This window comes from Triturus cristatus, chromosome 2_1, assembly GCF_964204655.1.
Source record: "Triturus cristatus chromosome 2_1, aTriCri1.1, whole genome shotgun sequence".
NCBI lineage: Eukaryota > Metazoa > Chordata > Amphibia > Caudata > Salamandridae > Triturus > Triturus cristatus.
Window position 1 is genome coordinate 794,172,150 of NC_140581.1, and position 24,051 is coordinate 794,196,200.

Genomic DNA, 24,051 nt, shown 5'->3' on the forward strand with positions numbered 1-24,051 from the left:
ATGTTGCATGAGTCTACTGCACTTGGCACATCTGCTGAAGTGTCTGGGAGAAGGTAACATGGTACAGACCATGAGATTTGAATTATTTTGTGACTTGTCCCATTGCAATGTTGACGGGTCGTTGCAATATTCCAATGTTATGCTGCATGCTTCTGGAATTACCCAGTTGTATAGCACCCAGTGTGCATAGTAGCTTTCTCTGGACTGTCATGGCAGGCTGTGTGTTTTTATGGAGTTAATGTGGTGGGTACGAGGTGTAGCAGGTTGTTGTTGATGATCATCGTGCGTCTTAAACTCTGTTGACTTTCCTACTAGGTGTAGTGGTTGAGTGTTGCACTTTGCATAAACCTTCTTTGTCAACAAACCATACTCCTTCACATGAAGTCTCGAAAGAATATGTGTCCTAGCTAAGCTTGCATGGTGATGGGAGAGAACTCTCCTTGCAAGATTCTATCTCCTGCAGAGCCCATGACCTTTTTCGTTTGTGGGACTAATTGGGGGAGAAGGGAAGTGTTTTTAATTCATTTTTTGCAATAAAGATTACACACATCAGCATATATTGACAAGGATAGTTCTTGTGTATTTATCAACATAGTCAATAAACTGTTACGGCTTCATATGCTTGTTAAGAAATACACACAGATTCCTTCAGGTTTACATTTTGATATTTTGAAGTGTGATCGGTCATAAGTTTGAAGAGCACGGATACCATCACTCATTTCAAGGCGTACTCCGGTGTCGTCCATACTTCCTTGGAGATGAGATTTGGGAGTGGGAGGTGGGAATTGGGGCGAGCCTTATCTGCTGTGAGTAAATCTTGGCATTAAAATAGTAAGCCCACAGTGCCTGGGTCGGGTGTGTATGATCCTAGAATGTGGAGTACTTCATGGGAATCTCTCTATCTTTAGTAGTTAGTTTGATCAAGTCCCATCTAGTTGCCATCCCTGGTGGGGTACCTCTGCTTCGGAGGCAGTGAGCGACTGGGCACTCAGCTTTGGCCCATGTATCCAGTTTCCGGTGCCATGCAGGGCAAGGGATCTCAATTCATGTACCTGTAGTTTATTGGGGCCTGCAAGTATGTGGAGGTTGGGTGGGGTGGGTTGTTCATACCTGTGGCTTAATTCTAAATGGCTGTGATGTGGTGGTGTATATATGTTTGGACATGCTGCTCCCTTGACTTGTGTGTTCCCTTGTTTACAATCTTAGTCCTACATTGAATACTATTTGTGTTCTGCTCATAGTGGCTGGTTGTGTTTTGGTGGAGGAGGGGGGCGTTGTAAGACATGCCTTTAGTGTGATTTTGATTTCTGAGTAGTGAGGATCAAAGTGTGGTTCGATGTTGCTGGTGTCTCTATGCTCTTGCTCATTTTGGCTGCTCGATTTCAGTCGCTGCTGGTCTGTTAGGGCTTAGTCATGCTAATTATTTCTACAATACTTAATCACGAACTGAATTTGGCGAAGGCTGCGTGCATTTGGCATTCATTGCCCTGTGTGCTTGATTTGATGTTTGCTTGGTGACTACTGTTTATTTCCAATCTGTCGGGAAGAATTCCATATTTGTGCATTTCTGCAAAAATCAGGCTTGCTCTATTGGACTCCGGTTCTACTTCTGGCTCCTGCACTTCAGCAAAACACTAAATAACGTTTGATTGTAGGCAAATAAAAGTATTTCCCAAGGCCTCAAATTGCAAACGTTTATAACATAACCTATATACTGCAATGTAAACATACGTGTAATGTCCCACTTCTTCCTACTTTCCTACTTCCTGGTGTCTCCAATGCATTCTCAGCTCCACCGTGCACACGATACTGATCCAAGTAAAACTCATGCCTGAAACAGTCCTGCACGTCCACAACTTTCTCTGTGTAGTTCAGCACTAAACGAAATGTCTCAAATAAGAATAAAATTAATCAAACACATTAAAGGTTTGGATGATGCAATCCCCTTTGAGAAGTTGCTTGAGGAGGACAACAGCCCTATATTCACCAGCAGTGCTCTAGTTAGCAGTGGCGGCTGGTGACATTTGAAAGTGGTGAGGCGTAAAGTTATCATGGTACTGCACTGAGGCGAGCGAGTGAGCCCTAACAACTCCTCCGAGAAAATTTTGAAAAAAGAGTGGATAAATGGAGCATTTTCAAGCAAATTTGAGCAAGCAGGAAGGTTCTCACGCTCTTCCTCTCCATCCGTGTCACTCTCACCTTGCTGTCACTCTTTCCACTCCCTTTTGCCCTTCCCTCCTTTCTGTGAACCTCTCTCTCTGACTTCCATCTCTGTCACTCTCCTCTCATTGCCATTGTTTCCACTCTCATTTGGCCCTTATGAACCTCATCACACGCTCTTTATCTCCATCTGTGTGACTCTCCTTGCTGTACCTCTTTCCACTTCCCTTAGTCCTGTCCCTCCCTGCAAATCTTCCTCATCTGCATCTCTGTCACCCCCTCTTTGAACTTTGAACTCGATTAGATACAATCGATTGCTATTCCTAATTTGAAAAAGGCAGTGTACCATCAAAAGTTCCCATGCCCGTTATCCCAACCAAGACAATCAGATTGGCCAAAACTAAGACCCCAAACAGCCTCAATAAGTCGGACACAGTGAAACAACCTACTACATATACGTCTATCTCACTTCTTAACACATTACCAGCAACATCTGATACACAATAATATAGGACAGCGGTTCCTCCCTTCCCCACTCTGCCTACAGTGGTGGCTACAGGAAAGCATGGTAGCAAACGGTAAGTCTCTCCTCTCTGGCCTCGGTCGCTGGTCTTTTTGCTGGGTTATGTACCTGCTGTGAGTTTATGAACTCTGTCCCTATACCCATAGCACATTAGATGGCATCACGATGCGTCGTTGCGGACATTCCCACTTGTCCTACAGAGGTTCATTTGTTCTCAAGTACGGACGCTCAGTCATGTCTGACCTTCAAGCACCACTGACTCAAACAAGGAGTCTGCCTTTTAAGTAAATCTTTTCATTCCACTGCCATCCTCTGCTGAGCTCTCTACTGGGTATATGGCGGCGTCAATTAAAAAAAGAAAGCTTACCAGACTAGGTCCGCGCGGCGCCTCTCTGCTTCTCGGCCGGGTCCCGTTGGCGCCTCTTCTAAGGAACAGGCAGCACTGGTTGGCAACCCCTCTAAGCCAATACTGACGCTGCTCCAGCAGGCAGCAACGCCAGCATTGGCTTAGAGCAGGATGACTCACCGCCCGCCTGCCCATTAGGAGACCGAGGTTTGAGCCTTTGCTCAACCCTCGCTCTCCTAATGGGCATGCGCCAGCCACAGCAGACAGTAGTGCGCATGACTGGGCACAGAGCGAAAATTCGCCTCCTTCACCCAGCATGCGCACTGCTGCCTGCTGTGCACTCTGTCTCTGCGCCACCCCTGGTCGGTCTGCTGCATGTCAGTCACTCAGCAGCATGACGTCGGACTGCCCTCCCCCTTCAGACTCTGAAGGGGGTGGGCAGTCCGAGTTCATGCTGACGTGACTGACATGATTGTCAGATTCAGAAAATTCTTCCTCGACGCCGAGGAAGCTGCCGGTGCGGGCGGCTTGTGGGGCAACGCCCCAGCGCCCTTAATGGACGCACCGCCACTGCTAGTTAGGCATGCATAATTGCTCTAAATATACAGATTTGTATATCCATATTTCCACATAATGTCCTGCTTTGGCTACTGCAATATCAACTTCGTGCCATAGTCACTGACAACTAAACACTTCACTGTTCGAGTGATCAGCGGAGTAAAGGCATCTCTGCACCGGACACCAATTAAAGGACGGTCATTGATCAGACCCTTGCATCGGAAGCACAGAGGACTCTACGTCTAGGGAGCTGATCATTTCTACCCTGTGTTCCTCTGATGCTAGATGCATAAGGTCAGTTACCCTAAACTTCCAATCCGTCTGTAAATATGGTGTAAAGCATTACCACGATAGATCCCTGCTCACCCAAGGCTACACGATCTAGAGCTGCATTGCAACGCCCTACTCCCTGGTTATAGACTCCCTGGAAATCTGATGCTCAGTCTACAGTTGTCCCTGACCCAAGAACAGCTGATGACTTCACATGTGGTCTAGAAACTGGAATAACTGATATGTCCCGCTGGAACTGCAAAGGACCCTTTCCTTTACCACTCTGCGACAGCCTCACAGCAGTGGGGTGCTTTGCAAAAAACTATTAAGAAACGAGTAAACCATGGAATTCTGTGTGTGAATCAACACAATCAAAGCATTTTATCCAGAAGGTGTCCTACAAAAATAGAATATAATTCTAAAAACGGTGAAATCATAATGTGCTGAAGACGTGTAGACTGTTGCCGTTGCAGGAGGAGTAGCTCTCACGTGGCCACATGATATTTAGGGGCTGATTTAAATATTGGCGAGCAGTCCATTTCACTGCCATGGTGATGGAGTAAATTACTCTGTTGCCCTGCCGGAGGTGGTGCACACCAAATTCAGAAATAACTGTGAAGCTGGTGATTCCTATCAATGCTTTTCACAGTTTGGTGCAACCTATGGTCCGCCCGCATTTAAATCTGGCAGGCGGACCACTGTATTGCCAGGGAGGGAATACTTTGGCGAGTGGACCACCGTATTGGCAGCGAGGGAATGCGGTGTCCATTGTGAAGGAGTTCCCTCTCCGCCAACATCTGAATAGCCTTTTACTTTAGAGCTGGTTTATGTACCTTCCTCCAATGGATTGAGATGTCTGGACAATGGTCAGAAGTTCTTATCTTTCTCCTATTTCAGAGGGTTCTCCATCTGACCTGAGTCCTCCCTCCTTTACCCCAACACAAGAACACTCAAAGTCCTCAAACAAAGAGTGACCTTTATTGCAACACTCCACTTCATTAACTACTTGTTAGTTTGTTTCTTTATCAATTGAAGCAACTTCCCACTGTTTCTTTTTGGTTCATTTTTATTTGTCATCTTTTATTTGTGCATAATCAGAAAAAGGAAAACCCTTGAAGTCGCTGAAGAAGTCAGACAATACTCCTCATTGGTCTCCCTATTGTTTATTTATACGTGGTTACTTATGCAAGAGTCTGATTAAAGATATTCTTTTAATTAGGTCCTAAAGATGCATACTTTATATGGGAAAAGAATGGTGAAAAAATGGAGAGCTGCATAACGGATCAATCCTTCACCCTGGTTGGTGGAAAGAAGCATATTTTCAGCTGGATGAAAGGCATTGCGACTGCAAACATGGAATATCGTTGTTCACTCATTTCAAAATCTGGGAACGAAACCGCCAATGTTCAGATCACCGTGGCAGGTAAGCGACACAAAATGGCGCACCTATGTTGCATGTTTTTTGTCCAGTGGGACTTCGGTGGCTTGAACCTGAAATTTTTAAATAAATGCGCATTCCTCTCTCTGGATTAGTTTAGGTTATGGTTTGCTGGTGTTCAGTGCCGGGAATAAACATACATGTCTGAAAGCATACTATGATAATGTTCTGTGTAGCAAGTAAAATAATACTAGTTCAAATCAATCTGGAATTGTGCAATACTGATCCCAGACCTGTGTAATGTCTTCAGATATTGGTCTGGTTTCTGTGGTGGGACCGTGAACCAGCTCTATAAGTGGTTAACAACACATCACAAATTTTGGATTTTTAAAAAAGCTATTTTTAGTGGTATATTTATAAACAAGTAAAACATCATACATGGCAAGTCATTTACAGATCACAGTTTGATAACAAACGCAGTGTAGGTATGGACGGTGGCGATGGGTGTGGGTGAGTAAAAAGTGCTTACTAAAGTCCCAGTTCTAAATCGCGACACGCGCACCAAAAGAAAAAGCGCAGCCTGATCTTGTCAAGATATCCAGGTGGGTTAGGAAGCAAACAATAAATGAACAGGGCTATGTGCCGGATAAGATTTCAAATCGTATTGTGTCCTACTTGGGGGGAGCCAATGGACAATGTTGGGAGTGTCTGTCAAGCGATCTAGTCTGGCGTAGTTCAAGTTGGCGGGGGTTTTGTTAACTATGTAGGAGAGGGTCTATGTTGGAAGAAGTGAAGGAGAGAGAACACATGAACTGGCCATCCATCATGGAGTAGGGTCCCTGTGCATGTGCAAGAACGAAATAGGGATGCTTCACAACTGCGCAGGGCCTCCCAGTGCAAAGTACATGGAGTGGGCCCCCCTCACAGTCAGGAGCTCTCAGGTCTGGGGCCGCCACCCTCATGCACACTGTCGGAGTGGGCCTCCTAGAGCTTGGGGGGCAGCGAGAGCTAATGTTACGCCACTGCACCCAAGTTAGGACAGCAACCCGGCCGGACTGCTGATCAGGCTAAAACATCTTCAGCAGGTTATCATCTTTTGATGCCCCTGCTAATCTGACCGATATCGCATCATATTCCCTGGCAATTGTGCATTTCCACAGGCCTGTGGCTTCTTTCCCCTACAGAGCTCTACTCAGTGCTGAATTTGTAAAAAAAAAAAACTCACACAAAAACAGAAGTGCCAGGGCCCTTGTCAAGATGCCACTGCAGCTTGAGCCACCCACTGCCAATAACTGTACCACCGGAACTACTAAATATGACACTTCCATAAGTAGGGCAATTCAGACTATTCTAGGCCAACCAAAGCTAAAAGAATGGTTTGGATGGCAGGTGTTAGTCATTTTTAATGTATATAAACTTTTTAAACAACTGTTTGTGCTCATTCCAAAATTAGGCAGACAACATCACTATGTGGCGAACAGTCATAAGTCTGTTCTGGTGCCAACAATTAAGTGCCAGTGCCTTGCATCGGAACCCACCGGCTCAAATTAAGCACTGGCTCTACTCTCCGCATGTACCCACTTTATAGTGGGTTTGAGCCAGGCTATAATTGAGAGCGAAGTGTTTCCTTTTATCTTAAGGTGATCACCCACTTTGTTATCAAGAGGGCCAGGTCTAAAATCCGGGTTGTTAGTTTATTTTTCTTGGACCTTATATAAATCTAGAGTGCAAGCCTCCCAAGAGCCAAGGGCAGGTAACCCAGTGGTGTCAGCCAATTGTTCAGCTGCTTCTGGCCAATATGTCACCTGGGCTGGACAATCCTATATCATATGATAGAAATCTGACAGGACTGCGCAGGAAGGTCACAAGGCATTAGCGGAGGGAAAGAGTTTATTAATATTCATGGGGTAGATGTATGTCCCGTGTAAAATGTAGACGTGTATTAATATAATTTAGTGTTATGTGAGATTACATGCAGATACTCTAGTGCTCTGCCCATTCCTTCTCATGATCCCCTAAGTTGTTCTGCACATTTATCTCGTAAGACTTGTAATGGAGCATGCATGTGGCTTTGAAATTTGTGTATCCATCTAATGCCTTTCCATACACTGCCCATTACATATAGCACTTGGATTAGAGAGTGGATGTCGGGTTAATTATCCCCTAAGGGCTATTTGGACCATAGGATGTGGAATAGAAAGCTGTGTGTGAGGATTTGCCCCTCGTCTAGTGTAAACTTGTCCCTGAGCAGGTGGAAGGGTAACAATTGGTTAGTCTTGAAATAGCTCACCCAGGGTCGCAATGCCAACTTTCACCCAGTGGTTCAGGTCCCTTGCATTAAAGCACCCATTATATTTAGAGAGGCCGGGTAATGGTATAGCAAGGGCATAGTCAGTCACGAGTTTAGTGAGCAGTAAACTTTGGACAAGACATCACTGCACCATATATGCAAGGTGAGGGTATTTGTACCTAGTTTTAACGCTATGAATCACCAACTCGCATACTTCTGCAAGGCTCATAGGGTGATCAGTTGTACTAGTCTCTTCCAGTGAGAGGCCATAGCCAATAGGATTTCCAATGGAGCTGTACTGCCAAGTACTAGTGCTCAAAGTTAGAAGCCCCCAACCCTCCCTGGTCAATTGGGAGGCACCACTCTGTGGCAGCCATTGCACCAAATGCAATCCACCAGAATTGCCTCCCAACTCTTGCAAGTACTTCCAGGTGACTAAAAATGCGATGTTGGCAAAGAAATGCTAAAGGCAAGGTAGCATCACCGTCTTGGGCAGCGGCGTTCGGTCCATGGTTGAGAGCAGGAGTGTCCAAATGGCCACTTGAACCCTGAGGGTGCTTACAGACTTAGTAAGGTTGCTGTCCAAAAGATCTTGCTTGGAGTGGTATATGCGATACCGAAGTAGTGAAAAGAGGAATGTTCTCAACTAAAGGGGCCCCTCCCCTTCCCCCCCCAGGATCATGCTGAAGAGGAGGGCATCTAGGCAGAGCAGGAATAGACAGAACTTCTTTTGATTGACAAAGATGAAGGAAGCTACTCTGGACTCATCAAGGCTTCGGGTAATGTTAGAATGGTCCTCTTTAAGGTCTCTAAGATGGAGCAGGACATCATTAGCGTAGAGCAATTCCTACCTCTGTCCTCCTCGCGCCTCAACCAAATGGCCAGTGCAAAAAAGAGAGGTGAAAGAGGACACCCCTATTTGGTTACCTTGCCCACCCTGAGAGCGCAGAAATGAGCTTTCCCAGTTGGACCCTGGCTTTGGGGGTCTGTGCAGAGCAGCTTGGTTAATCACAGGGTGCTGTTTCTAAAACCGAATTTGATTAGTACCTTAAAGAGATTGTCCCACACCAGGATATCAAAAGCCTTTCTCTCCCCTGTATGAAAATTATTTTGGTCTAGAATGAATGTTGAATCTATACCGGAAGCGTGCAATGAATACGGTTAACTCAGAATTTGCTAAGGCTCTTGTAGTCAGAGGTCAGTGTAACAACTGACCTCATAAGAAGCCAATCCATGTGAGTGCATCCTGGTTTCAGTAGACCAAAGCCAAAGAGGCTTCCCACAGAGTTGAGGGTAGCTTTCCCCTCGCAAATGCTGCCTCATATAAGAGGGCCAGTTTGGATGCTAGAATTTCCGCATATACCTTATAAAATTCTATTGGAAGACCATTATTGCCTAGAGTTTTACAGGTTGCCAGCTCTTTTATGGCTTCCTTAATGTCTTGAGTTGGTAAAGAACCATGTATCTCATCTCTCAGGGACCTTCTATGGAGGACTAGATTATCAAGGTAGTCTTCCCCCCCCCCCCCCCCCCGCATCACTCCAGACCGATCGAACTCAGCCATTTGGGATCAACAGTAGAATCTGAAAAAGGTAACATGACTAGTTTGTTGAAAATGTACTAGATCCCCCTCATTCTCCCAAAGTGATATCATAGATGTATGTTTATGTTCATTATTCATTAGCAAATGAATGGCTTTCTTCCCTGCTAAAGGAATGCAGTCATTGTTAGTGGCATGTTCCATACATCTCAACTTTTCTAGTAGGGCCGCTTCTTTTTCATGATGTACTCTGCTTAAGGACTCCCGTATGGTTCAATCAGTTACCAAGTGTCGCTCAATCCTAATAAGAGTCCTCTACCTTGGTGAAGTCTTCCTGTATGTTTTTAGGTCCATCCCCTACTTTATGTATACAGTGACCTTGGACCACTGCTTTGAATGCCTCTCATTCAGCTGTTGAAAAGGAGGCTGTGCCATCACTATTCATGAAGTACTCCTGTATCTGACCTGCAAGGGTGTCACAAAAGGCTAGCTTCCAAGATGGAGGCCTGGAGGTGTCATGTAGGGATGGGCAGACTGGTTCTTCACCAGTCCAGGCAGAGTATTAAGGGATTGTGATCTAATATCTCCCTACCTAGATAGGAGAGAATATCAGTGGACTAAGTGACATAGAGACAACTACCCTATCGTGCCATATGTAGAGGTCATGTGCTGGAAAGTAAAATGAGTTAGGTTTAATGTTGGGATTATGGAGATGCCAAACCTCTACTAAAGACCATTGCTGTAGCCACTGTGATAATGATGTCACATTGTGATTCATTTGGGCTTGTGGGAATGGTGGGTGTGATCTGTCTAGGGTGATGTCCAAGACACTATTAAAGTAATCCCCACAACATTCATGGGAAGTGCATCCATTTTGCCAAGTGACTGGACAGCTGGTGGAGAAAGTTTTGCTAACTCAGTGTTTGGGGCATAGATACTACCAATCAATAGAAGTTCACCATCCAATTTACCCTCGACTAAGACAAATCTGCCTTCTCAGTCTGCTATCACTATGTTTGCTGCAAATGGAGCTTTGGCTTTGAGTCAGATTAAGCCTCACCAATGCTTCTGAAGCTTCACCCCATTCAATGAGTCATTTGAGACTTCTGGAGCAAGACTAGCTCGATCCCTTTGCACTTAAGGAAGGAGTTATCCCTGTAAAGCTTGCTTGGAGTATGCAACTCCTCAATGTTCTACATTATTACAGTGAAACCCTTTAGGTGTGCCATGAGGTCACAGGTAACCAATACAGTGCCCTGTATGATTCCTGGTTTTTAGCCCAGTCACAGGCTGCCTAAAATTAGGTGTTCTGTCCTTATATAAGTTTGTTTGACTGGGAACAGTAGTGAGTATTTTAGGCCCACCTCTTTAAGTTTCTTCTTCCACCCAGGAAGAATGCCCTTTGATGCTGGACTGCTATTGAGTTGTCGGGGAGGACAAGCACGGAACTGGTGATGGACACGATGGGCTCTCTCAATAGAGAAAAGTACAAGTGGGTGTAGAGCACCACAAAGCTTTTGATCCAGGTCTCTAAGAATTCCACAATGTCATGGCCTTCCACCATGTCATGAATTTCAGTGGCTATGGGTATGCCGACATTGCTGCAACCCCTCTGCGTAATGCGCTCTATCCTTGAGAAAGTGCACTCATTCTATCAGGTCTCACACCTGTTGCTATAGATCTGAGGTTGAAACTCATGCAGCGCCTTCTCTGACTGTGGCATTCTTTCTGTTAGCTTCTTGTGATCATCACACAGCAAGCTAGTGTCAGTAGTGATAGTCCACTTTTGATTTGTGGGAGGCCATAGATGTCTCTTTGGGTGTCAGGATTCTGTCCAACTTGCCTAGTTACTGCAAAGGATTCTGACCATTGCAAGATGGGCATTCTTCTTTAACAGTGGGGTTGCCACCTTAGTTGGCTTTGCTCTGCCCATTATGCACAGGTTTGCTGCTGTCTCTTCATGCCGTAAAGTATTTGTGATGACATAGGTGAGGGCAACAAAATGTTCAGCAGCTCCTGGGAGCAATGGTGAAACTGCTCCGTTGGGGTCGCAGAATAGACTTCTCGTGCATTAGGTGGTACCAGATGCCCCCAGTCATTTGCCATTAGCCGATAAGGATTTATTGCCGGAATAACCTCTGGTGAGGCACAGCCCATGCCCACTTGCACTCCCCAAGCAGTAGTGCAACACGAGCATTATAGACCTAACAACTAGAGTCCTGTAAGCTCCTTTATGTGTGTTGCAAATACCTAATGGACGCAGGCCAAGAGCTGTGCAATGGGTCAGGAGCGTACTGGGGTGAAAAGAGAGAAAGAGAGAGAGTTGGCTCAGCACAGGATATTGTGTTATAGAAAGGTCGGTGAAGCTGGTAAATCCTCAAGGGTTTCAAAGATATACATTTGACTGTCGGACGGGGGGCAAGCCTGCAATTAGAGCTGTCCCCTGTCTTCTCCTAAACTGGTCTGACTGCCAACAATTGCAGCACCCAAGTGGCTCCTTAAGGGTGAATCAAGTCGCCAGTTTGTTTCTTCATGGCCCAGGGCTGCCAGGGTCACCACATTTAAAATAATAACATAATCTCAGAATCCACTGTCCCCACTACTATGGGGCTCTAACACTCACCAGAAGGGGCCAGTGCTCCCCAGACCACTTCATAGGATCCTATTCTGGTGCTTACCACAGCATGGGGGCACAAAGAGGAAACTCAGCTGTCAGGGACTCGCTTCAGGATAAAGAAGGGGGGCCCGCAGCCCCAGGCATGCAATCTGCTGTGGCCCAAGCCGGCCCCACAATCAGCACTGCCGCCCCAGCTGTGGGGATCAGGCACCAGGAAAATCAGGCTTGCGTGTGGCGCCTGCTTAGGGCGGCCTCCACCATGAGGCCCTCCAGGCACTTCCCTTGCTGTGCCGGTCCCACCAGTTAGTTACTGTTTTTTCTACACAGGTGTCCACTGTTGTGCAGGATTTCCCCGCCGTGCTTCTTCTGTCCTGTAGCACAGATTCAAGTGGATGCAGAGGGGCCAGCCTGGTTACTAAAGCTCCAAGCTGGGAGCTTTTTCTTAGTGCAAATGCCATGTTGGCTTCCTTGGCCACACCCACACCAAAAATGTTATCCTTTTCTTGTTTCAACCAAGAAATATTGTGCCAATGTGTGTATCAATCTAACAAGGAAGAGCTTCAAGGAAGGGATGAAAGGGTACCTCCATATCGTTGTTGTGATGTGTCCTGGACAGTGTCCTGGACAGTGTGTGGTAACGGGTGGTGGACTGGGTCAGTTCTTTAGTGGGAGGGCTAGGAGGGGACACCAGGTGCTTACTTAGCTGGGAGAGGGTAGGGGGTGAAGTAGCAGTCCTCGCACACATCAACACTTTCTGCCAAAGAGGAATCAGCCTCCTCTGACTCTTCGAGCCACAGTTTAGCCTTCCATGCCAGGTCCTACATGTAGCGGTGTCAAAACTTATCTCACTAAAAGAGACAATTAATACATATAGCTTATTAATTTATTTAGCATTATTTATATAGTGCAGACATCACCCAAAAGTGCTAGGGTGCTTTACAGGAGAAATATTTTGTTACATGGAAGTTTAGAGGGTTTAAGATAGACAATACAGCTATAAGTAATTACAAAGGTTGAAAGTGCAAAGTAGATCATTACATAGAATAGAATGTACAAATCCATTAAAATGTTGAGGCAGGGGGGAGGAGCTTCGCGCGCGTCCAAGATGGTCGCGTGAGCACAGGGCTCCCCGGACCCTTGCCGCTCCTCGCAACTTATCCTGACATAATCCTGGATTGGTGGACGGATTCTGGAAGATGAACCTTGGCTGAACTCATAACTCTTCTCAGAACGAAAATCGGACCGGGGAGACCTGAAATACTGCGTCCTGCATTTTGGAGGCCCACCTGGGAGCTGTGCCCGGTGCTTTGGTGAACCGTGGGGCCGGGGAATAGTTGAACAACAACGGCATCAGAGCCTTGCCAATGACCGCGCCCCCACTTTCAGTTTCGCTTTTGCACTTCTGCATGTCCTGATCGAGGAGCTACTTTGCACGGCTAGGGCGTCCTCCGGCCTTGGTACCGGACTGATTTGTGCCTTTTCCTCAACTCTCCCGAGCGGGCTCTCGGACAGTCGGTGTCTGACCTGCTGGTGCCCCTCTGCTATCGGTCCGGGCGGACCCCACTGGTGAGCATCGCCCAACATGGGGGGCAAGGGGGATCCCTAGAAACGGAAGACCAAGACATCCCTGCGTGGAGGACCGGTCCAGAGTAACATCATGGATCGCTATACCCAGGGTAAAGGGACCCCCGGGCCGGCGGGTGCCGTCATGGAGGACTCCGGTGGGGGTCCGTCCGTCCCCACGGAATTGTCGCTGCAGGACGTTATGGGCGCCGTCAACGGCATAAGGGAGACCATCGCCCAGCAGTACGAGGCTCTGGCCCATAAAATTGACACGGTTGCTATTGATGTTACGTTAATCCGGGCGGATCTCTCCAAGACTAACGAGAGGGTTCAATCGCTGGACTTGAGGACATCCACTCTTGTCACGGATGTATCAGACCTCCAGGCAACTCTTGGCGATCTAAAGTCTGCAAACGACGCGATGTCCTGGCGGCTGGAGGATTTCGAAGGTCGGGCACGACGCAATAATATCCGTGTCATAGGTGTACCGGAGATTTCCAACAATCGTCCGGTGGACCTTATGGTCGAGGATCTCATCCTCAATCATCTTGCTCCTTCAGGCCTGAGCAAGTTCTTCGCCGTGGAGCGTGCCCATCGTGTCCCGGGCGGTAGGCCTCGACCAGGCGCTCCCCCGAGGCCTATCATTGCAAAACTTTTTCATTACAGAGACCGGGATGCGATCTTGCAGGCCTCAAGGGTGCACGGCCCAGTTAAATATGAGAATTCCTCCGTCAACCTCTTTCCGGACTTCACCCAACTCGTTCAGAAACAGAGAATGAACTTTCAGGGGGTGAAGCGCCGTCTTCGAGATCTGGACATTAAATACTCTATGCTTTTTCCTGCCAGGCTTCGTGTGGAATATGAAGATCGGACTCTCTTCTTTGAACGCCCCGACACAGTGAGTGACTGGTTGGATTCCCTGCCGGAACCGGGAGACCGAACTGGGCGTACTGGCGGTGCCGAGGGCGGTGGGCCTCTGCAGGAATAATTCTTGGTCCTCCACTTTGACATTTCCTTCTGTGCTCAGCCAGGTTCTACTTCAATTGTATATTTTGTCTATTAATGTTTCGTCTGGGTGCGGGCGGGTCCCTTTCCTCCTCTATGGTCTTTTTGTAGCATGGGATTGTTAGGGCGACAGGCAAGTTGGGGGGGCTGTATAGTCCGCAGGGGTGCAGGGTGGGGGGGGCAATGGTGTGGGGGTGGGAGGGTGGCAGTGGTGGATGGGTTGTGTGTTTTTTCTTCTCAAGGCGGTGTTATTGTTTTCTTTCAGTTCCAGGTGTCTGGCTGCGTGCCCGGGGACTCCAGCTTCTTGTGTTGGGATGGGGGGGGACGGGTTGAAACTGATGTCTTGGAACGTCAACGGATTGGGGGACCGTATCAAACGTGGGGTTGTGTTGCAATATTTGCGTCGATTGGCCCCTGATGTGGTATTTCTTCAAGAGACGCACTTGGTGGGAAATGTATGTCATGCTATGAACAGGGGGGGCTACCGACTGGTCGCACACTCTGGTTTCACCACTGGCTCCAGAGGGGTGGGCATCTTACTGCGCTCTTCCCTCCCTCTTGAGATTGACAAAGTTACTCTTGATGATAGAGGGCGCTATGCGTCTTTGACTGGGCGGTGGGAGGGGCAAACTCTTTCCTTGGTTTCGGTCTATGTTCCGCCGGGCCTCCAGACCTCCACTTTCTCTGATGTGGGTCGTATGTTACTTGAACTTCCTGACAGTCTCCTGATTGTGGGGGGGGATTTTAATTCCGTGATTTCTGGCGAGTTAGATCGTTACCCTCCCAGGGCCCTCTCTGCCGCCCAGGTGTGGCTCAGCGGATTCTTGGACACTTTCGGTCTGGTGGACTGCTGGAGGTTGATACATCCGACACAGCGTCAGTACACATTCCACTCCGGGGCCCACGGGAGTCTTTCCAGACTAGATTATTTTCTAATGCCCGCGGCCCAGACCACCCGGGTCCGGGAGGTTAAGCACCTGGCCCGGGGCATTTCTGATCATTCCCCATTGTGGCTCCTCTTTGACACCGGGATGCGATCCGCCGGGCGGATCGCCCCCATTAACCCCTGGTACTTGCGCGACCCCAAGATTCGCAAGGGTCTGATTAAGTCGCTTGATCAGTATTTTCTGGAGAATGAGGGGTCCGTCTTGTCCTCGGTGTCCCTGTGGGAGGCCTTCAAAACGGTCCTCCGAGGACACGCCCTATCCCTGATCGTGGAGGCCAAGAAAGCTAGGAACGGGGAGGTGGTTGCATTGGAGGCTGAGATATCGGGGTTGGAGGCTGCCTTGGAGATGAGTGTCACTCAGGACGGGCTCCATGCCCTCAGCCTGAAGCAGTTCGAATACAAGTCCCTTGTTACGGATGCTGCTCGGACGATGTATAGGGAACAGCAGGGTAGACTGTATGATGCTGGGGATAAGGCGGGCAAATTGATTGCTTGGCTTGATAAGAAGGAGAGAGTGAATCGAGTGGTCCCCGTGCTTCAGACGTCGGAGGGAGTGAGTGTGACTGACCCTGGTGAGATTGTGGAGTGTTTTGCGGACTACTTCTGTGCTGTGTACTCCCCGGTGTCCACTAGAGATGAGGCTGACTCTCGTCACTTGTTGAAGGATATTGCTTTGCCCTGCTTGTCGGTGGAGGAGCGTGAGCAGATGGATGCCCCACTTTCGGTTGACGAAATTGCAACCGTGATTCGTTCCCTTCGCTCGGGCAAGGCTATGGGCCCCAAAGGACTCCCGATTGAACTCTATAAACTGCAACCGGACAAACTTGCGCCATTTTTCCGTCGTATGTTCTCGGAGTCGCTTGAGCTCGGCTCTCTCCCTGATGACCAACGCCTGGCCACTATAGTCGTGATTCCCAAGGACGGTAAGCCTCGGGACCGTTGCGCCTCGTATAGGCCTATTTCTCTGCTGAACGCGGAGCCGAAAATCCTTGCCAAGGTTCTTGCTAACCGCCTGCTTACTGTTATTTGCAATCTGGTGCACCCGGACCAATCCGGCTTTATCCCGCACCGGAATACGGCCCTTAACTTGCGGCGCCTGCATGGTGTACTTGCAAGGGCGGAATATCTTTCAGAGCCGACCATCTTGGTTTCCTTGGACGCCACGATGGCCTTTGATACGATAGAATGGCCGTATCTTTGGGCCGCCCTGGCAAAGTTTGGCCTCGGGGCGGGATTTATTAATTGGGTTAAACTTTTATACGCTGCCCCGCTGGCACAGGTGGTCGTTAATGGGAGGGTTTCCCGGCCCTTCGTCCTTGGGAGGGGCACTAGGCAGGGGTGTCCGTTGTCTCCCCTGCTCTTCGCGTTAGCTTTGGAACCGCTCGCTGCTTGGCTCCGTTGGGAACCATCGATAAGAGGGATTCAGTGGGCCCCTGGCTTCGAGGATCGTGTTTCATTGTACGCGGACGACATTCTCTTGTACCTTACCTCACCACGTAAGTCACTCAATGTGCTCTTTGACGTCCTCACTTCCTTCGGCAAGAACTCTGGTTTGATCATTAACTGGTCCAAATCTTGTGTCTATGCTATATCCGGTGGCTTCCCTCTCTTGCCTTCTCGCTTTCCCATTAAGACGTCCAGCTCCGGCTTTACGTACCTGGGGGTGTACGTCTCATTGGATCCTGCTGTCCGCTACGAGCATAATCTCCTCTCTCCACTCCGGAGATTGAGGTTAGACGTGGCCCGTTGGCATAAGCCTCCCTTGTCTCCCCTCGGTCGCGCGGCACTTTTTAAAATGATGTCTCTTCCCCGATTTCTTTACGCACTTCAGAACTCCTTTGATATTATTCCGGCGGCCTACTTCCGGGAAGTAGAGAGCTTACAAAGGAGACTTGTTTGGGGCGGTCGTGCGCGTATTGCTCTTGCAAAACTGACTCTCCCCTGGTACGACGGGGGCATCGCGCTCCCGGACATCAGGAGGTACTATTGGGCTTCCCAGCTATCTGCTATTAACCATGCCACATACTCCCCTGGTCCGAATCCGGCTTTCGAAATGGATAGATTTTTGTTGCCTGGCGGCAACTTTAACAGAGCGCTTTACTCTCGATCGGCTGGGAGGACCTTAACCGGTCCCACTAAGATTGCAGTACGCTTGTGGAAGGCTGCGAATGTGGCCATGGGCTGGAATGATCGCTTGACGGGCGCGACCCCCTTGTTTGCGTCTGAAAGATTGGGAAGCCTCTGGACGACGAAGGGATTCGAGCGTTGGGACACGATTGGCATCAGCAGAGTAGGTGACCTTTGGGTGAAGGGTGCGGTTAAATCCTTCGCTGCGCTGCAGAGTGAGTACGAATTGAGTGAGAGGGAGTTCTTTAGGTACGTTCAGGTTCGCCACGCTTTGCTCTCGGCCATCGGGGCGGGGACTGCAGTCCCTGTGTCTTCGCCACTCGAGGACCGCATACTCGACGGTCACTTGCCCGACAGTACTATTTCCCTTATCTATAAAAAACTAATAAACATTCGGGCGGATCTCCTCGTGCGTCTGCGGGAGGCGTGGATCGGGGATGGGGTGGAACTGGACGACGAGGACTGGCAGTCTGCGCTGTCCTCCCCTAAGGAGGTGGCTATACCCGCGCGTCTCCGTCTTGTCCAACTTAAAATTCTCCACCGTGTCTACGTGACGGGCCCTCGTTTAGTTCTGATGGGTTTCTCTGAAGACGGGCTCTGTAGACGCGGCTGTGGGCTCAGCGCCACTTTTCTCCATGTTCTCTGGGAGTGCCGTAAGGTTGCGGAGTATTGGCGCCGGGTGCATGCTGTCATGGAATGTGTCACTGGGGTCGCCCTGTTGCCTGAGGTTCGCCGATGTGTGCTGAACGTGTGGGAGCCTAACGATTATAATGCAGCTCTGACTCGGTGGGCGGCCCTTGGGAACATGGTTGCTAAGAGGGACATCGCACAGCTTTGGGGTTCCCGGCGGCCTCCCACTGTGTCAGTATGGAAGGAAAATATGGACTGGTGCATGTGCAGAGAGAAGACTGTGTATGTGGCCCGGGGTAAGCCTGGGGCGAGGGGTAGAATTTGGGGCCAGTGGAATGCGTACCGTGGGAACATCTGCACACCCCCCCTCGTGGATTCATCTGACGCTGCCTTGTCCCCCTGATCCTGAGGTTCCCGGACTATTGCATTTCACCTGTAGATGGTTGTGGCTCTCCCGTCGCCCCCACCTCCCCCTTGATCATCCTCATTGACCACCCGTGGGTGGAGTTGGTACTGTGTGGTCCCCCAGCCGTGGTTCGACACCTCTTTTTCGATGGTTTCCGCCTTGTTTTCTGGTGTTCTTTTATTTTTCCTTTTCGTTTGTATTTCTAAAATCTATGTATCCGGATAACTTCTGAGGTGCACTCAGTACTTTGTCTATTCGGCTGAGCCCCAGGGGGCCCATTACTTCCTTGATGTTGTCGAACATGTATATATTAGCGGCCGGCCCTGGTGGTTGTAGGCCCATGTTTGTATTGATTTTTATGTGCAATAAAAGTTTTTCAAAAAAAAAAAAAAAAAAAAAGGTTGAGGCAGTATAGTGTACAAAGGGTATATATGGCCGTAAAAAGGTTGAGGCAGTATAGAGGTCTGTGGCAAGAGATGATTACAATGTTTTAGCCAAAATACCATTGGAAGAGAAGGGATTTCAGTTCCGTTTTGAAAATCGTCAGGGAGGTAGTTGTGTGCAGATTTGGAGGCACTTCCTAAGAAGGATTGAGCCAGTACTTGTTTCCTTTTAAAGGATAAGGGTTCAAGGAGCATTTCTTTGGCATTTCATGAAGGTCTGGAGCCTTCTTATAGCCTAGGTTTGTCATCTACATAATGGGGAGTGGATGAATGATGGTCATTTTTTTCATTGCTGCGACCTGCCCATGAGGAATGTAGCAAACCATTTCAGGACCATGCCCGTTATTACCCATTAGATTTTTGAGTGCGTCTAGGAGCATGTGGTGAATGACCTTGTTGAAGTCTGATGATAGATCGACAAGAATCAGGAGGCAAGGGTTGTCTGTCTAGAATTCGAAGAGCATATTCGACCACCTGTAATAGAGTGGTTTCTGTACTGAAGGCCTGATTTAAACCAGATTGGAATTCGACTCTAGGAGGTCATTGTTTTTGATGTGTTGGGTGATTAGCTCCACTACTCTTCTTTTAATGATTTTTTAGAGGAAAGGCAGGTTGGAGATCAAGCGATAGTTGATGAGGTCGTTGATGTCTGCAGAGGGATTTTTTAATAGAGGGGTGACTTGTCCAGTTTCGAGGCAGTCAGGAAATATTCCTTGGCTGAGAGAGATTCAACAGTTTTGTCTAGTGGGGAAGCATGTGAGTATAAAGGTCTTTTGCAATGTCACCAGGGATTGGGTCTAGAAGTAGTTTGAGGGTTTTGTTTTTATGATAATCTTGGGTAAGTCTTCCTCTGTAATGGAATTAAATAGTTGCTGACTCTCTTTGGATTTGCATGCTGGAAGAGAGGTAGGGTAGACGTCCATGATGTAGTAGCCGTTGAATATTGGAGTTGAAGAACTGGAGAAACTCCTCTGGTTTTGAAAATGGGTCTTCAAATTTGCTGAGTGTGGGCATGGAGGGAGTTTTAACCAGACAGAAGAGTTGCTTCAGTCTGTTCTTGGATGTGACCAGCAGGGACCTGGTTGTTTTTCTCCCAGAAGATGTGTTTCTTGTATTGGGACCTAGCCTTTCTGAGGCAAGTGAGGTTGGTGGGAGAGGGCAACTGTCTTAATTTCTTTTCTTTCTTAAGGCTTCCCGTTCCTCATAAAGGGCCTTGTTGAACCATGGTGCTGATGGTTTACGTTGTGTCATTTTGCTTTGGAGTGATGCTGCAACGTCAGAGAGGCATGCAAAGCTGTAGGAGGTAGGGTCCTTCCCATTTGTGGTGGAGCCAAAGGGTGTAAGTATCTTCTGAACAGTGTTACTTAGAGTAGTGAGGACTAGCTTACTTGGGTATAACACCAAACTGCCTTCATTTGGAAAACCCCTATTAGATCAATCTTACACTTAACACAATGTTTAGCAGACTTTAATGTATCACTCGTTTTCTCCTAGCCTACCCGCTGTCTTTTCATCTTGGAGTGCTGTGTCATTTGAAAAACCTATACCTTTGACATGGATTAATCACTTCAATATTTATTTGTATGTTAGATTCCCCAGCGCTTAAAAAAAATAAACCACTCCTAAAATCACTACCATACAATATCCACCTGAACTCTGATTGCTAAAAACTGGGATCTCGATTCCAGACCTTGAAATACTTCTCACACACTTTAGTAACTGCCTGAGACTGCATGTTGCAATCGATTTAAAAATAGTCCTCCCAAGAGTGTGTCAAACTTAAATCTAGACATATGAAAACTGGAAAAGAAATGGAGATCTTATTCCCAAGATCTGACAATCTTGCTTAAAATAATTAAAAGCAAACAGCTAAGGGTCGTATAAACAACCTTTCATGGCACATAGATAAAGACCCCATACTGACTAAAGCATTTTTGAGGGTTATTGAAGAATTACACAGTCCTCTAGCAATTAAGACTACAATTGTTCCTTCAGCTAAAACATGTGATCTATATTTTTAGAAGAAATTCTTAAAATACGAGATGGTATGTCCATAGAGAAATACCAAAACCTACTCTATGGCATAATGCAAACTGATGCCCCCTCCCCCCACTCCACCTGCAACCAAAGAATATGATTAGCAGCCCCTGAGTGTCCTATATCTCACAAATACTCATTCACCTTGACCAGAATGGGGTCCTGTGCGCTGCAGGGTCCTGAGTTACTCCCCTCTAACAGTGACACTTTTAACACCTCCATTACGCCCATAACTACTTTTGATCAATTTTCCCTTGTCTCAGAACTACCGTACACCACCCACAAAAGTTATCTCACCATTCCCCACCTTTATGTCTAGCCACAAAATCTAAGGAGCTTGTACTTATTTCTAACAGCTCTCTTGGCTGAGGCACTGTTCTCAACTTGTGGAAGAATGAAATCATCAAACCTTTTGAAAAATACCTTCTCTGAACGCCTCAAATTTAAATCATTCTCGCTTTATCTTACTCCTTCCTTAATGGTCGGATAAATTAGTATTCATTCAACTTCAAAGTTTTGTGGAGCAAAATGGCCTGTTATACTTCCATTAAGCTGGCTTCCACCCTGCCTGAAGGACTGTGCTGGCACTGGTGTCTGTGCCAGATGGCCCACACAGAATGCAGGAAGAATATAGGCAGAGCCAGGTAGTGCCATGTCCTTCACCCCGACACCTTTAATTTGCCATTCTTACAACAAGGGTCTTAGTTAAGGCATAAAAGGAACTAATTTATTTTCTGAACTATTAGTCAAGTGGCCTTCACTCTGTTCAGTTCCAACCCTTGTGGTCTCATTGTTGGTGTCTCTTAGAGGTCGATCATTTCCACCTTACTGTTTAATTCTATATGCATCCTCTTGCCCACCTTCTCTAGAGTATTGGGGCTAGAGTTTATGTGACTGCTGACAAAACCCAATTGATGTTTGGGCTATCTTGTTCTTATAAGACCCTACTACTTGGAAGTAAGTCTCTCCCTGACACACTGGTGGATGCTTCTAATTGTATGGAGCTTTATACTTCTAAATCTGAGCTGCTTCTGGCCACACATGGCCTGTTACTTTAAAGACCTCCACTGGCTTCTATCAATGGGCCCACCCCCAATCCAACAGCTTCTGTCAATAATCTAGGCACTTACCCTGCATTCAATCTGGGACTTAACATTCAAGTTCTCTAAGGTATCTGGCACGTGACGTTTACAGCTGAAGACCTCACAATTTGTTCACCGGCAAACACTTTTGTGGCCCAGTGTTTAATGCCCTAGTCCAGTTTAGACTGAAATATAAAAATACTATCTAGCCTGTAGCCCCTGGGAAATGTCTGAGCTGTTTGCAGCACATTCAAAATGCAGTGTGCTGTTTGATTAGTGGTCTCACTCAGACACCCTTCTACCCATCTGCAGACAGCTCCGCTGGCTTCCTATTGACATTAGGGTGACTCTTAAGGCCATGGCCAATGTTTAAAGAGCAGTTTATCAGAGTACACCAGATACCATGGCCTCTAAATTCACAACTTGTTATAAGCCTGCCAGGCAGCTTGGACCGTCAAAGAACATTCTTGTCACCAGTCCAAAAAAAAAAACCTGTTAAATAAAAAATTAGATCCTTCTCCGTAGCTGGAACACACTTCCTTTGAATCTTTGCAGTGAGTCTTTATTGCTCCACTTTAAAAGACATTAAAAGCCTTCATATTCAACCAGTAATGAGGCCTTGGTCTGGTATCAAGAAGGGTTTTCCTTTTAGCGGCATGGAGCATATTGCATGTGTGTGCTCCACAAGTATCATACAACGTAATGGGAATATTGTATGGTGTTTGCGGAGCACAAGTGCATTCAGCAGGGTGCTTCCGTGTGATTGGATGGAATCGCTCACTGGTCTCTGACAAGCAAAGCTGGCATTGGAAAAAGCAAGGTAGCCAAAGTGGGAGGACTCCTGCGGCCTTCAGCTAAGATAGCTGCCGCCGCCGAGCGCGGCACTGGTAACTCTACTGCACTGTATTACCGTGTTCTTACTGGGTATGGTTTGGGCTATTGAACCCCTGGCTGTAGTTGGCAGCAGTGGGTTTATAGTGCCACTCAGTAGTGGAAATTTCTTAACCTATTGTGTTAATCTGTCACCCTTTGCTCTCCCCCTCCCAGTACCAGGGTACTGAGGGAGACTTACTTGAATTCCCAAACTGGTCCATGCCGTTCTTGAGCTCCGCAAAACAAGAAAACAGACCAATTAAAAGAGAGGAAGGGTACAGACAAGGAAGAGCAAAAATGATAGACACAAAGGAAGGCCTTTTTTTACAGAAAGAGGAAGAGACTACAAAAACAGAGTAAGGACCAGGAGAAGAGAGAGGGAAGGGAATGGAGTAGCAACAAGAGGGAGAAAGAGAGAGCTGGAAATGGTGTGTAACGCGTAGTGGAGGGCAGAGATACCAAATGCCTGCAGGGAGGTAAAGTATGCAACAAAACAACAATGTCTCAACCGGTAATCATTAGCGAGGACAATTACAAGTGTTTTATAAATCACTGAAAGGAGGAGAAGAAAGGGAGACCACAAGAACATTTCATAGTGTAAATTATTATTTTCACATAGTTGTATCAGCACTACAGTACAATTTTACAAAGGTAACCATGACACACAATCGTGCGCTGAACGTGCTAGTGACGGTGAATGGGGCAGTGACTCTAGGGTGAAAAAACAGCGTGAACGGCGAAAAATAACTAATACAAATGATTGAGTGGTCAATAATACAAAGCAGATATACACATGTTAGGTATTTCGATTTGGACTGAGTTGGTTGACCACATTAGCATCACAGTTTGCGCTGAATAGTCAACGGAGTTTCGACCTTTTCAATTCCAGGTCATCATCAGGACAATGGTTACTGATTTCGAAATAGTGCTGGGGTGGTAGTGGGATATCAATCCAGAAGCTTCCAGGTCCAGGTACCCCGTTACCTTCACCCTCCGAACACAGATACTCTGTCGGAATTCTTTTCAATTACCCAGTGGTCCTTCCTTGACCCCCATCTTCGCCTGCGCCATTCGGCCACCGGCTCATATCGTCTGGATTGGTGTCCCACTACCACCACAGCACTATTTCGAAATCAGTAACCATTGTCCTGAGGATGACCTGGAATTGAACAGGTCGAAACACCGTCGTCTATTCAGCGCAAACTGTACCAAAGCAAGATTCTCTCTCAGAATTTGGCCACACGTGGGGGTTTCAGG

The 24,051-nt window shown here is 47.4% G+C and overlaps 1 protein-coding gene across 6 annotated transcripts in view; it reads left to right on the forward strand.

Moving 5' to 3' along the window:
* SEMA4D (semaphorin 4D) overlaps positions 1-24,051 on the forward strand; it is a 756,105-nt gene that overhangs the window by 643,696 nt on the left and 88,358 nt on the right. For all 6 annotated transcript variants that reach the window (XM_085632752.1, XM_085632744.1, XM_085632784.1 and 3 more), the window contains one exon: positions 5,077-5,280. In XM_085632752.1, coding sequence (XP_085488878.1) covers positions 5,077-5,280 — 204 coding nt within the window. The remainder of the gene's footprint in view (positions 1-5,076; positions 5,281-24,051) is intronic.